Source organism: Eulemur rufifrons, chromosome 6, assembly GCF_041146395.1.
Source record: "Eulemur rufifrons isolate Redbay chromosome 6, OSU_ERuf_1, whole genome shotgun sequence".
In the NCBI taxonomy this organism is placed as follows: Eukaryota; Metazoa; Chordata; class Mammalia; order Primates; family Lemuridae; genus Eulemur; species Eulemur rufifrons.
In genome coordinates, this window is record NC_090988.1 from 52,035,259 (window position 1) to 52,048,671 (window position 13,413).

General features: G+C 43.6%; 1 protein-coding gene, 2 non-coding genes and 1 pseudogene across 3 annotated transcripts; all 4 read right to left on the minus strand.

The window, feature by feature from the left end:
- Window positions 1-1,939: 1,939 nt before the first annotated feature.
- On the minus strand, window positions 1,940-7,907 carry RPS3 (ribosomal protein S3). The gene is made up of 7 exons (XM_069469240.1): window positions 7,848-7,907; window positions 6,547-6,677; window positions 5,646-5,739; window positions 5,068-5,162; window positions 3,231-3,418; window positions 2,565-2,761; window positions 1,940-2,031 (listed from the first exon to the last, which is right to left on the minus strand). The coding sequence occupies exons 1-6, from the start codon at window positions 7,875-7,877 to the stop codon at window positions 2,568-2,570; spliced, it is 732 nt and encodes a 243-aa protein (XP_069325341.1). The 5' UTR covers window positions 7,878-7,907; the 3' UTR covers window positions 1,940-2,031; window positions 2,565-2,567.
- LOC138385585 (small nucleolar RNA SNORD15) lies at window positions 2,862-3,007 on the minus strand. The gene has a single exon (XR_011233805.1). It is a non-coding gene; the product is annotated as a small nucleolar RNA SNORD15 (small nucleolar RNA).
- Window positions 6,841-6,988, minus strand: LOC138385586 (small nucleolar RNA SNORD15). The gene has a single exon (XR_011233806.1). It is a non-coding gene; the product is annotated as a small nucleolar RNA SNORD15 (small nucleolar RNA).
- A 928-nt stretch (window positions 7,908-8,835) lies between the features above and the next one.
- LOC138383998 (Y-box-binding protein 1 pseudogene) lies at window positions 8,836-9,902 on the minus strand (annotated as a pseudogene).
- Window positions 9,903-13,413: the final 3,511 nt, after the last annotated feature.

Genomic DNA, 13,413 nt, shown 5'->3' on the forward strand with positions numbered 1-13,413 from the left:
ATTTTCAGTAAAATCATAAAGTGCCAACAGTTTTACCTGTAAGAGATAAATAAAATCTTACAAACCATTCATCAGCTTGAGAAAGGACTTGTTCCTGGAAGCATGTCACCCCAGAGTGAGTGAAAGCACTGAGTATTTAAGAATGTAGTTTCTGTATTCCAGCTTTAGTTCCTAGCCACAAGATATTATACTACAAAAACAAAATAAAATAAACCCACTCCCTAAACCCAACAAATTGGTCATTAATACATCAGCTATGCCACTGATTAGAGAATTCAGTAGAGGGGTGTCTCTAGATAGACTCCTCGTCTCAATTCCACTAACTCACAAAACCAGTGACGTCATTAAGACAGAAGTCAGTACAGACATCAAAGGCTGTTGCAAAAAGGGGAGGACCAATCTGCAAGATGAAGTTCAGGAGATCTGCCACACAACAATGTTAACATACAGCAGCCTTCCTTCTGTGTTAAGCAGGGGATTGGTTCTAAGACCCCCTTCATATACCAAAATCCCCAGGTGCATAAAACCTAGGCAACATTACACTTTAAATGTTCACTACATTACTTTTAATGAAATAATGTAAATGCTATAATGTATTTACATGCATGTAAATGTAAAAATAATGTAAACAGTGGTTAAACTGTATTGTTTAGGGAATGATTTAGAAAAAGCTGACATGTTTTGTACAGACACAATCATCCACTTTTTTCTGAAGAGTTTTGATCCAAAGTTGGTTGAATCCAGATTCAGAACCCTCAGAATGGAAGGCTGACAGCATTTGTCACTATGGAACTATCCACTTAAAAATGGTTAAGGTGATAAATTTTATATTTTATATAGTGTTTACTTACAATTATAACAGTTAAAAAGGGAGTGGGGGCAGATACGTTTGTCAGTGTGCTCCCAACATAATTCATTAATTCAAATATTAAGCCCTTACTATGTTTAGCGTCTGCCATCGTGCTCACAGTCTGAGAAGGCAACCAAATAATCAAACAGCACCTGCTGGCGGTCTGTGGAGCTAAGGTTATTTCACCAATCAGGCCACATCACCACGAGGATGCAGCCACCCGTCTTAGGTTTTCCAGGCTCATGACAGCTGTCATTGGTAAGTCTCCTCTCTGTGATCAATCAGAATCTGGTTTATTAGTAGTCTTGAAGGAGTTTCAAGCCAACCTGTCCTTCATTAGTTGTGCCTGAGAGCATCCAATTTCTTATAAAATATAGGTACCAGTAGAAAATACTTCAAAACATTATCAGAACATGGAACTAGCCAGCACAGCGGCTCTTGTCTGTAATCCCACCACTTTGGGAGGCTCAGAAAAAAGGAATGCTTGAGCCCAGGAGTTTGAGGCTGCAGTGAGCTGTGATTCCTCCACTGCACTCCAGCTTGGGCAACACAGCAAGACCCTGTCTCCAAAACAAAACAAAAAAACAAAAAACAAACAAACAAACAAAAAAAAAAACCAAACCAACCAAACAAAACCAAAATCAAAAAACCATGGATTCTAATGGCAGCTTTATATTGCTTAGACAAATTTACTTCTGAGCCTTAAATGCAGTGGCTAAAGCAAATTTCCTTTACACTTTAAACATGTTGAGGATTAAATGACTATATAAAGAACATAGCCCAGTATGATAAAACATGGCTATTGTGTTTACTTTCTATGTGCAATATAGACTTCGTTATGCATCAGGGAAAAAAATCATCTTAAGTATCCTCCTAAGCCTACAGTCCTGAACTACAGGACAATTAATCAAGGCGCTGCCCTGCTAGCCATCAGCCCCATGACACAGGACATTTCTCTGGTTAACTCTGCTCAGGTCTTTTAGTTCTGGCCCTTTCCTGCAAATACCACAAGTATGGTTAAAACCAAGAGGATAAGTAATGCTCCACAAGCCAACACGACACCCACAATCTGAATCCTGGATATATAGTATAGTCAGTCCACCTTGTGTCTTTGTACAAGACTTTATTAAACGTCTTTATAGAGGAACATCCAGACTCCAGATACAGCTGCCAGGGAGACCCTGAAACCAAATAAAGCACAAAAGTTAAGAGAAATTTTACCTGAGTTACCAAGTTCCTTCATTTACCAAATGGACACACATTCCCACTTAAGCTTTGCATCAAGATTAAATAAAACACACAGAACACTTAGAAATGCAACACCGAGAGACAAAAAAAACAAGACAGCTAGGCATAGGATGCTTGGTGTCACTGTTTAACAGAGGCTGCTAAAGCAAAGAATAGTTAATTACTAGCAAGAGTGCTTTGAAAATCCTGAGCAAATGAAGAGAGGACAACAAATGAAAATCCCTATCTGATACAGGGTAGTAACAGTAGGAACTTCTTTCTTAGAACAAAGGCAAACACCACCATTCCCAACAGATTTGTGGGTTAAATAGGCCCTAGGCTCCAGCCTGTGTTCTCCCATAAAAACCAAATGTAATCTAATTTTTATTCACCAAATGCTTACCACAGTGTGGGATACAAGCACTCACAGAAAGAAAAAGGAATAGAAGGGACCCTATTCTGCCCCAAGAGGCTCCTGCAGACTTACCTGTTATGCCGTGGGGACTGGCTGAGGCATGGCAGGCGGCTCTGGCTTCCCACCCTTCTGTTCCGAGATGGGGGTGGTGGGCAGTATCTCATCTTTGGGTTCCACGATGCTCACGTGGTCAGGCAGGGGTTTCTTAGGGCCAATCTTACCAGTAGGGTCCCAGGGTAGCATGATCTTCACCTTGATGCCCAGCACACCTGAAGGACACCACCATTAGGATGTAGCTGGGGTTGCACTGGCCCCCACACACAAAAGGACAGAAGAAAGAAAATTTACTCAAGTACCTTGGGTCTGGTCCCTTCTCAGACAAATGCCTCTAAATCAATCAATGAACAGGACACTTCTGCAAAAGGAACCCATGCACAGCACCACAGAACGTGGTACTGACAAGGACCAAGAGCAGGATGTGACCTTTCTGACTCGTCATCGTGTCATCACTGAAGGGCACACAGAGGACCAAGACAATGACAAACCAACTCTTGGATCAGACCGATCTCAGCAATTCCATTCTTACAGATCAATGCAGCTAATCAGTAAACCCAAGGAGTACAAACATGCCCAGCTACTTCCAAAATAAATCCCCTCAAATACCAAGGAGTCTATGGAAAACCACATCTTATCCACTAATGTGCCCTTTGCTCTAAGCATCCCCAGTTAGCCGCTCACCCTGTCTTAGTAGCACATGGCGCACGGCAGTGTCAACGTAGTAGTTAACAGGGTCCCCACTGTGAATCATCAGGCCATCCACAAACTTCATGGACTTAGCCCTCTGTCCTCGGAGTTTCCCAGACACCACGACCTCACAGCCCTTGGCTCCACTCTCCATGATGAACCGCAGCACACCATAGCAAGCTCTTTGGAAGAATAAGAGACACCCAGTTATTACCAAAGAATACCAAAATTTATTCACCCACCTCACAAAGTTTAAAAAACGTAAGACTTAGTCTACACTGACTGTTTTCAATGATCCTTTAAGGGAGAATAAATTTGACCAGCGTCTGTCCCAGGAAGGGTAAGATTCTTTAAGGAACGTACGTCAAGTTCCTTCTAACCAAGTGCTCTCCAACCCTGGCTGCATATTAGAGTCACCTCAGAGGCTAATAAAAAAAACAAACCCTGGTGCCAAGGCCCTATTCCAGGCAATCTGGTGGTCCCTTTATGGTTTACTGAAATATTCTCCAACCTCCAGAATTCACGATCACCAGGAAACCTAACCAATTTAAGACCCTGGTTACCCTGATATTAGAATGCTGGGGGCAGGGGTGGCAACACTTTCAGGTCTATAAAACTGATAATAAGCTTTAAATATCATACCCCACCCCCCAACTGTTTCATTTATACCCTGGGAGACGCTAATTGGATAACTAGCCACTCCAGGCCCTTTCACATTATCTCATTTAATCCCTATACCTAAGGAGAGGTGGTATAATGATCCACATTAGAAAATACCAGATCTAAGTGTTGGAGTGCAAAAGCCGCATGGAGGGCTTGTTAAGACAGACTGCTGGGCCAGTCCCAGTTTCCATTCAGTGGGTCTGGGATGGAAACAGATTTTTTTTTTTATTTCTAACAAGTTCTCAAGTGATGGCAGGGATACCAGCCCAGGAAACAAGCTTTTGAGAACCATTGTTCTATGCAATGGAACTGACACTCAAATCAGGCAAGCACTCTTTTCTACATGTCCTTACCTACACTACCCATCCCTACCAGGTCAACTTTCCTACACCATAGCTTTTGTACCATTCCTCTAGGCAAGGCATTCTAATTACTTCACAAATAGCAAAACTGCACAAAGAATTTCCTATTGAAATCTTAACCAGTATGTCCAGCTCAAAGGGTAACCAAACCTCAGGTCCTTTACACCCTACCACTCCTCACGTAACTATCTGCATACAGCTCATGAAGCTAAGTGTCTAGATTTTAAGCTTTTACACATCAGGACTGTCTTACCTCTTTATGGTCTCAGTAAGAGTGAACACATTAAATGGACTGGAATGATTGTAGCTTGTTCTGAATTTCACAGTATCCCAAAAGTACCAAGACACTTCTACTACTACTATCAATATATATCCATAAATAACACATGCCCAGTAAGAGGCTGAATTATTTCTCATTGTCCATCCCCCACAGGGCTCTTTCTAAAGCCTCATCCTCACCAAGACCAACTAGAGTCGGCCCCTCCCTGTACAGTTCTATTTCTATTCTACTCCCCAAGCACCCAGAACATGTCTCCATTTCAGCACTGACCACCCTTTATGGTTTTTGCTTCTTCAGTAGTCTTAGACTGTCAGTTCAGTGAGGGCATGCATTAGCAGTATTCTATTGTTACAACTCTCAGACACTAGCAGATCCTGCCACTTCTTAACAGTTTCATCTGCTAAATTAACAAAATAGCAGACACACTGTATTCTGATCCATACAAAAGGGCAAGACTGTATCTTCTTGGCCTTTTGACTAGGATCGAGCATAAAAGGGCATTAGTATCAAGTCTCAGGACACTTACCTCCGCACAGCAAGCCCTCCAAGGAGTTTGTAACGCAGAGATTCTGCCTGGGCAATGGCACACAGACCTCTCGTGGCCACCTTTTCAGCATAAAGCTTTAAAGGAAGCAAGGCACATCCTGTTACCTTCACCACTGTTGTCAATTAAAAGGCAGCACATTTGTCATAAAAACATTTTTTTCTGTACCATCACATGTTAGCATTTTAGTATCCCTCAAGTACAAAATCACTTCTACCCACATATAGTACAGTGACATAGGCTGAATCACTCCTCATTGCCCTCCCATCCTGGCTCCTTCTATAGCCACACCAAGGAGACCAATGGATAGTAATCAGTCCATCATATGCATCATTTCCATGCCCAAGTTGAATGTAAAATCCTTTAACCACCAGACATTGGCAGAATAGGCCTGTAAGTTAAGCCCTCTGCCCATTAAGAGAACTTCAACACAATACCAATCCATTTGTAATATTTATTCATCATGAATAAATAATTAAAGTCTCCAAGGTGATGTTGAGTGTTTTTAGAAGTACCATTCTAAAGAGCCATTATCTCTGACGTAAGCCAGAACCACTCACCTCTACACTGCCCTCTGGGAAGCCAAATCTCTTCTGAACTACTGCAGTCAATTCCCGGATGCGCCGGCCCTTCTCACCAAGAACATTCTGTGTTCTGGGGGGCAGGGGAGAGTGACAATTCACAATTCTCACAAAATGCTAGATGTAAGTTTAAATCTCATTCATCTGCCACAAAGTACAAATTTTAGATGACAAACCCCCAAGCTAAATTTTTTAAAATGCAGATTTTAAGAAGCAATTACATTCACTAAGGTTAGATTCCCAGTTGTCCCCTTAAGTTTATACAGAATAAACCACCTTAGTATATGAAAGGTGGTCTTACTAATAATCTATCTAACAGAGGAAAATAAACTATAAAACAGAAACAAATTCACAGCACATCCCCTTGAAGGAAACTCACAACCCATTTTGTTTTAACTAAAACACCTGTGACCTAACTCATTATCTCTAAGACTTCCTTTTCTTGGCTTTGAAGAGCCTTAAGCAGACAACAGGGTGTGTGTGAGCTCCCCACTTCAGTTCCTGCCCAAAACCACATTCCAAGGACTCAGATAAAGCCAGCCTCACAGAGAAAAAATAAAAATAAAGAGCACCTGTAACTGCTTTGCAGCCACTTCTGTTAACAGTCTGCTGAAGCAGAGAGGAAAAAAAAGCCGTTTTTACCCTTTAAAACCACCCAGAACCTTTCCTCAACTGCCCAGCACTACCCTCCACTTCTTCAGTGCTGTGGCGACATTCCCTCCCCTTCCTCCCTTCTTTCTTTCCAGGGAAAATAAATAAACTTTGTACTTCTATCCTAAACTTTGAGAATTCTTTTTCACCCATGCCAAGAGCACCTAGTAAATTTCCACCCTTTCGGTATATACAATTATAGCTGACGGCCAGTCAAGTGAGTTTTTACCTGGTGGCTAAGATAATGATTTCTGTCCTGGTTGGTGTAACACGGACCTCAACTCCAGAGTAGCCATCTTCAGCCAGTTCCCGAGTAAGAAACTCATTCAGCTCAGCTTTGAAGATGCCATCAGCGACAAACTAAGTGAAAACCAAAGTTGAAAATTAGGACATGGGTGTAGGCTCACTTTCCCCTGAACCAGTCTAGCCTATCAGTCAATGCATCCCTTATCAAACTCAACACTTCCAACAAATGACTTAGCAATGGTTTCAATACCCTTGGTTCCAACAGGAACGCAGCAACCCTTCTCAGACAAATGCCTCTAGGTCATCTTTAGGAAGTTACTTCAACCAGGGCCCTTTAAACTGTGCCACAGAACGCAGCACAGAGTAGGAAACCTGGACAAAGATTAACATCCCCAGTCAGACTCGTCATCATCTCTTCATTGAAGGGTTTATGAAAAGAGGAATCGTTTATGTTTATTTACACATGCAAAACAAAAGCTGCTCTAAAATGGCCCATTTACACTTTATTCAGCACAGCAGGGACACTGTACTTTTAACTTCCGAAAGGAACCGTGGACCGAAGACAGAAGCAGTCTCACAGACACAACTTGGAGTGTCAGAAGAATCCCAGCCAGGTACCTTGCCTCATTTACCGTACCTGTGGGCTTATCTCAAATAGAGCTGGCAAATCTTAACTCACAAGAGCGTTGTAGACTTAATTTTAACACCGATGTATACATATACAAAGTGACAAATCGTCTATTTACAAACATAATGATTTTTACACGGTTCTCTCCCATGGAATGACTAACAGTTAAACCCGAGGAAGCTTTCTTCCCAGGTCCCCAGAAGCAAGCAATCACCGGTAGCCTTTCAACTGAGAGTCAGAAGGCTGCACCCGGACACGAGTAGAACCCAGAACACGGCTACCACCCCTTCCCAAAGCCATGATATAACATGTGATGGAAATGGCGCACGCCCTGCAACTGCTACACGCTTACCAACTTTTTTGACCAAGAAATGCTCACAAAATGCCTTCTCCGGGACCGGAGGGGCGTCCCGTACTCTGTCTGCACTCCACTGGGAGCCCGCGGAAATCTGACTCTCCCTTCCCTGGCCACACAGCGCCGACAGGCTCGGGCCTACCACTCAATCTGCCGCCATCCGCAGCCCGCGAGAACGCCAAGCAGCTTAAGCCGCTCCCCGGAGCAGGGCAAGGAGCTGCGCGTCTCACGGTGGCACCTCGGGAAGCCCTTAGACCCGCGTGGCGCCGCAGTTCCCGGCGCCCAGACCGCAGAAACTCACCTTCCTCTTCTTGGAGATCTGCACCGCCATCTTGCCGCTGCGCGCTACCGGAAGAAAAGGAAGTAGCCCGCGGGCGGAAGTGGGTATAAAGGACGCTGAGCGACGCCACAGAGCTGCGCGGCGCCGACGTCTCTCCTGGGCGCTCATGGGAAATGTAGTTTTTACGAAAAGAAGGCCTTAGGGGAGAGAAGAGTAATGGAGACGCCTGCAGGCAGAAAGAGGAAAGGGGTCCTATCAAGCCCTCTTCGGAACTGCGCTCATAGTTTAAAAACGAGCAACGTGAGGCGCAGAGATGGAAATTACGGATATAAGCTCACACAGGAACAGAGTTTAACCAGCGTGGAACCCCGGTCCCTACACTTCCAGATCTACACTATAATGAAAATCCCCTGAAAGCCTCTCAATGAAATTCATTTAGACGCCCCTTTCTCCTTCAATCTATGTCCATTTCCTATTTACTAAATGATAATAATAACACATAATGTTTATTTAGTGTCCTAGGGGCTGCTCTGTGCCCTTTATGTTTTTAACTTATTTACTCCTACCACGCTTTCATAAAGTCCATTACAATTTGTAACAGAAGCCACAGAGTAGTGGCTCGTGTTCTCATAATTATTTTTCAATTAAAAAAATTCCCCTTCATTTTTTTTTTTTAATTATTTAAGACCTTTATTAACAGGTGCTTGCAGTTTGTTGACTTTTTTGAAAAAATCAAGTTGTAAACTTTTATTACAAATTAAAAATGAAGTTCTTAAAAATCTCAACTTGACCAGATATGAAACAATTTAAAAACCTTTAAAGGCGCATTGAGAAAAACCAGGCTTTTTTAAAAAACACGTTTATTACCAAAAAAGACAGCTTTAGGTAAAAATAATAAAAACCCCATGCTGCATAGATAATGCAGATAGTTCTAGTTATCTGGTCAACGGGCAAAAAGCAAGCACTTAAGGTCTTCAGCTCCAATCTTGTTCATTTCTTATTGCTGGAATTTCATATTCATTTCTTCTTGTTGGATGACTAAACCGGACGATGGTGGAGATGGTAAGCCGGCATTTACTCAGCCCCGCCCTGCTCAGCCTCGGGAGCAGACGAATTCTCAGCTGGTGGATCGGCTGCTTTTGTGTCTTTGCCGGCTGCTTTTGTGTCTTTGCCGTCTTGTGGTTTAGGGTTTTCTGGGCGTCTGCGTCGGTAATTGAAGTTAAGGCGGTACCGACGTTGAGGCGGCTGCTGACCTTGGGTCTCATCTCCTTGATTCTCTTTATCCTCTTCATTGCCGTCCTCTCTGGGCTGTCTTTGGCGAGGAGGGCCCCTGCGGAATCGTGGTCTATAACCCCGATACATATTCTGTCTTACTGGTGGTCTACCTTGTTCTCCTGCACCCTGGTTGTCAGCACCCTCCATCACTTCTCCCTGTACAGGAGGGTTGGAATACTGTGGTCGACGCCCATAGGGTCTCCGCATGTAGTAAGGTGGGAACCTTCGCCTGCGGTAGGGCCGGCGTTGTTGGGCCTGGCCTTCAGGAGCACTCTCCGATCCCTCATTCTTTTCCCCACTCTCACTATTCTGGTAACTCTGCTGGTAATTGCGTGGAGGACCCCTGCGATGTGGATAGCGTCTATAATGGTTACGGTCTGCTGCATATTTACTGCCTTGAACTGGAATTCCACCAGAGCCTGTAACATTTGCTGCCTCCGCACCCTTTTCTCCTTCAACAACATCAAATTCCACAGTTTCTCCATCTCCTACACTGCGAAGGTACTTCCTGGGGTTATTCTTCTTTATGGCAGTCTGGTGTACAAATACATCTTCTTTGGTGTCATTCCTGTTGATTAAACCATATCCGTTTCTTACATTGAACCATTTTACTGTCCCCAAAACCTTCGTTGCGATGACCTTCTTGTCCCCGCTGGCAGGCGCCGCCGATGTGAGGCCGCCCGGGCCACCGCTCCCTGCGCCGCTGTCCGTGGTGCCGGGCTTGGTGTCGGCAGCGCTGAGGGCGGGGGCGGCGGGCGGCTGCTGGGTTTCGGCCTCGCTGCTCATGGTTGCGGTGGTGGTGACTGGGGCCGGCTGCGACAGCTGCGGCTCCTCCCGATATGTGATGGTAACTAGGCCGGCGGCGGCGGTGGGGCTGCACAGGGCTCTCTGGGGTCCGCTCTCCGCTCCCGCTACCGATCGAACTCTCCCCTTCATTTTATTATGAACATTTCCAAGCATACAGAAAAGTTGAAAAAAACTGCACAGATATGCATCACTTAGGTGCTACGATTAAAATGTTGCCATATTTGCTTTATCACATATCTATTCATCCCTCTAGCCACACACCAATAGCTTTTTTGATGCATTTCAAAGTAAGTTGCAGACATCAGTGCACTTCGCCCCTAAACATTTCAATCGTTTTATTTTAAATTTGAGTAGTGTCCTCTCATTTAAAAATCAGAGTATTTCTCTGTATAATTATTTCAGGTTTTTCTTAAGAATATAGGAAGATCAAAGCTCTAGCAAAAGAGTGGGCCCACATTCCCTCATGGCAGCGCTCTCCTTCCCTGTTAGATGAAAAGAGGCTTTCCAATGTGCCACAGTCCCTGGAAGCCCCAATCAATTATTTTTTGGCACTAGAAGCCACTGGAGTGTTTAACTCCAGCACTAAAACAACTCTGATGCAAAGTGACCTGTTCTATAATCATGGAATTAACTGAGTTCTGTGGGAGCTGAGCAGAAGGACCAGGGAAAAGGAGCAGATGAACCAAAGAGATATTGATAGACAGCTGTGGACCTGGTATCTATTGAAGACAGATTGAGGTTGAGGGGGAATTGAGAATGATGCCCTGGTTTCTGATTTCAGTGGTGGATGCTTGGTGACAACCCTCAATGAGATGAGGAACTCTTGAACAGGTTTTGTTTTTCCCTCCATCTGTCGTCTCTCTCTGCTCTTCACTCATCTCCTCATCAGCCTCCATGGTCAGCAGCACCAAGTTGCTGAAACCATGAGCCTGGAGAATCTGCCTGCCTGACTCTGTGTCTTCACTAGGGAGGTGGGCACTGCCGGGGAGCACTCAGCCTTGCATGCTAGGGTCAGAATAAAGTAACAGCAGTGCACCTCAACTGGACTTCTAATCCTTCCAGGTGAAATGCCTCTATTTTCTCATTCCAATATGGCTCTCATTCTTCTACAGTATCTATGATAATCTTTGTCAAAGCTTGAACCCCAGAACCTCCTCCTCACTCTCAGCAGTCAATCTGCTTTCCAACCCCTTGCCCCCAAATAGATTGTTCAGTTAAGAACTACCTCCCGTCCATGCTATAATCCTGTGTGTCCCTGGCCACCCTACCTGGAGACCCTCTTCCTGCCCAAGGTCAACCTCCTTTTGGTGCTGTTCACATTTAGCTCTGTTTCTTTGAGACTTTGCTCTAGAAATCATTCAACTCTCTTTCCTGTGATACTCTTCCTTCATACTGGCTCTTTCCCTTCCCTGCCAGCCCCCCATGTTAAATGCCACCTCCTTCAGGGTTGTGTGTCTCCTAGTTGCTTCCATAGCAACTAACTGTACATCCTCCAGTCATCTCACCAGGCTGAAATAGTCTGTTTATGTGTTTCTCCCAGTAAGCTCTGTAAGAGCCCAGATCAAGCCTGTTTTGATCATTATATCTAGGATCTGGCCATGCTCAGGCCCAGTGTCGGTAAAAGTTTGATGAGCAAACAAAGCAATGCATGGATTCTGGTTTTTAGATCAGCTATTGGTAGAATTGTTCACACGAATATACTTGTAAATGTCATATCTCATCTGGGACGTTCACAAAACCAAATTGGAGACTCAAAGCCCTGGATCAGACAGTGGCAAGTTCTCTGAGGTAAATGCACCTCTTGAGGCTCCATGGTAGCTCATATGCTGTGCTTCCCCAGTGGAACCAGGAGGCTGCCTGCCTGGGTGTCATCTTCTGGTCCCAGGAGAAAGCCCGTGAAGGAGGCCTTTGTCTTTGTCATAATGCCCTTTGTTTTATCTAAGACTATTATAAGAAAAAGACATTGTGTTACTCAAAATAACACTATAAAAATAGTCGTAGTCACAATACATCGAATTCTAATTAAGAGCAAGAACCGTGGGAGTGCCTTAATCTTTCCCTGGGTATTCAAAATATAAACAGGATTTTATCTGTTTAGCCCACAATGTCACAGAATTGTCCCTGGAATTGTGAAGAAAGGACTGTGTGTCTGAGAACACATACAGCTTTGTGGCCACACTTGGACTATGCCTGGGCCCCGTGAGCACCACAAAGGTACATTCCTGAAATTCCTAAAAATCAAAGGTGAGATTTACCCTGGTTGAATGAATACAGCCCACAGTTTCTGAGATAGTTTAGTCCCTTGAAAACCAGTGTAGTGGAACCTCATAGAAAGCATTTAACTTCTCTGAATCCAGCTGGAGGAGCTTGGCAGAAAAGGAGAGAGAATTTAAATAGTGGCAGTGAGGGTGGGTGCGCCTGCCTCGCTGCCATGCCTGTGTGGCTCAGAGTGAGGTGGGAGGACAGAGGAGTTTCTTCTCTTCTCTCAGGCAGTCTAGCCTTGCTTCCCTGAGGAACGCTTATGGGGTGAGGATCTAGCTGAAATAGTCTTCAAAGACATGTTTTTTTACAAGACCCCCCAATAAGCTAACAACTTTATCTAGTTTTCAACCAGAGAACCAGGGATCTGTGCCAATCGTCGATGGAAGACCAGATTCATAGTGCTTCTGTTTCCATTAGGGCACCTGTTAAGGGATTGCTATTCTATGGTAATGGTGACCATAATTCAGTTGTCACTCACTTTAGACTCTAACACCCCCAGTGAGACACAGTGATATCATCATTGATTTGATTTAAATTGATCATTGACTCACTCTGAGCTTCCAATTGAGTCTCTGCATATAAATAGAAGAATGCTGTAGGATAAATTTGAACAGATTTTTTTAACTGCTTGTATCATTTCTAAAAGACTCACACTTCTGAATACCCCTACTTGAAATAAAAATAGGATCCAGTATATGGAAGGGTGTGATAAAGGAAGCATCCTCACATTGTAGGTGGGGTGTAAATGGGTACATCCTTTTTGGAGGGCAGATTGACAGTATCCACTGAAACTGAAGATGTAGATAGCCTTTGGCCCAGCAAATACATTCCTTTTACCTCATCCAGAAAAACACTTACATAAATGTACATGGAAGTGGGTGCAAGAATGCTCATTATAATATTGTTACTAATAGTGAAAAATAAATTATATATAGCCAAAAAGCTTTGCAGTAGCAAAGTGGTTATTGACTATTGTGTAGTAATTAAAAAGAATGAGATGGATCTACAAACTCACATGAAAAGAGCACCAAGAAGTATTGTTATGTAAAAAAACCAAGTTGCAGAACAATATAACTGTATGATATTTATGTAAAATAAAATAAAACACGTACACGCAAGTAAATGAATGGAAGGATGTATACCCAACTGATAGATAACTAAGGTTACTTCTGGGGGAGGTTAAGGACCAATTTACTTTATGTTTGACTTTTCTTACAATGAAAATATATTCATGTATTACTTG

Coding starts and splice junctions, on each gene's coding strand:
- RPS3 (XM_069469240.1), bottom strand. CDS start 7,877: ATGGCGGTGCAGATCTCCAAGAAGAGGAAG. Junction 5,740..6,546: donor ATCATTATCTTAGCCACCAG/GTAAAAACTCAC, acceptor CCTGCCCCCCAG/AACACAGAATGTTCTTGGTG. Junction 2,762..3,230: donor CCATGTGCTACTAAGACAGG/GTGAGCGGCTAA, acceptor GGTGTCCTTCAG/GTGTGCTGGGCATCAAGGTG.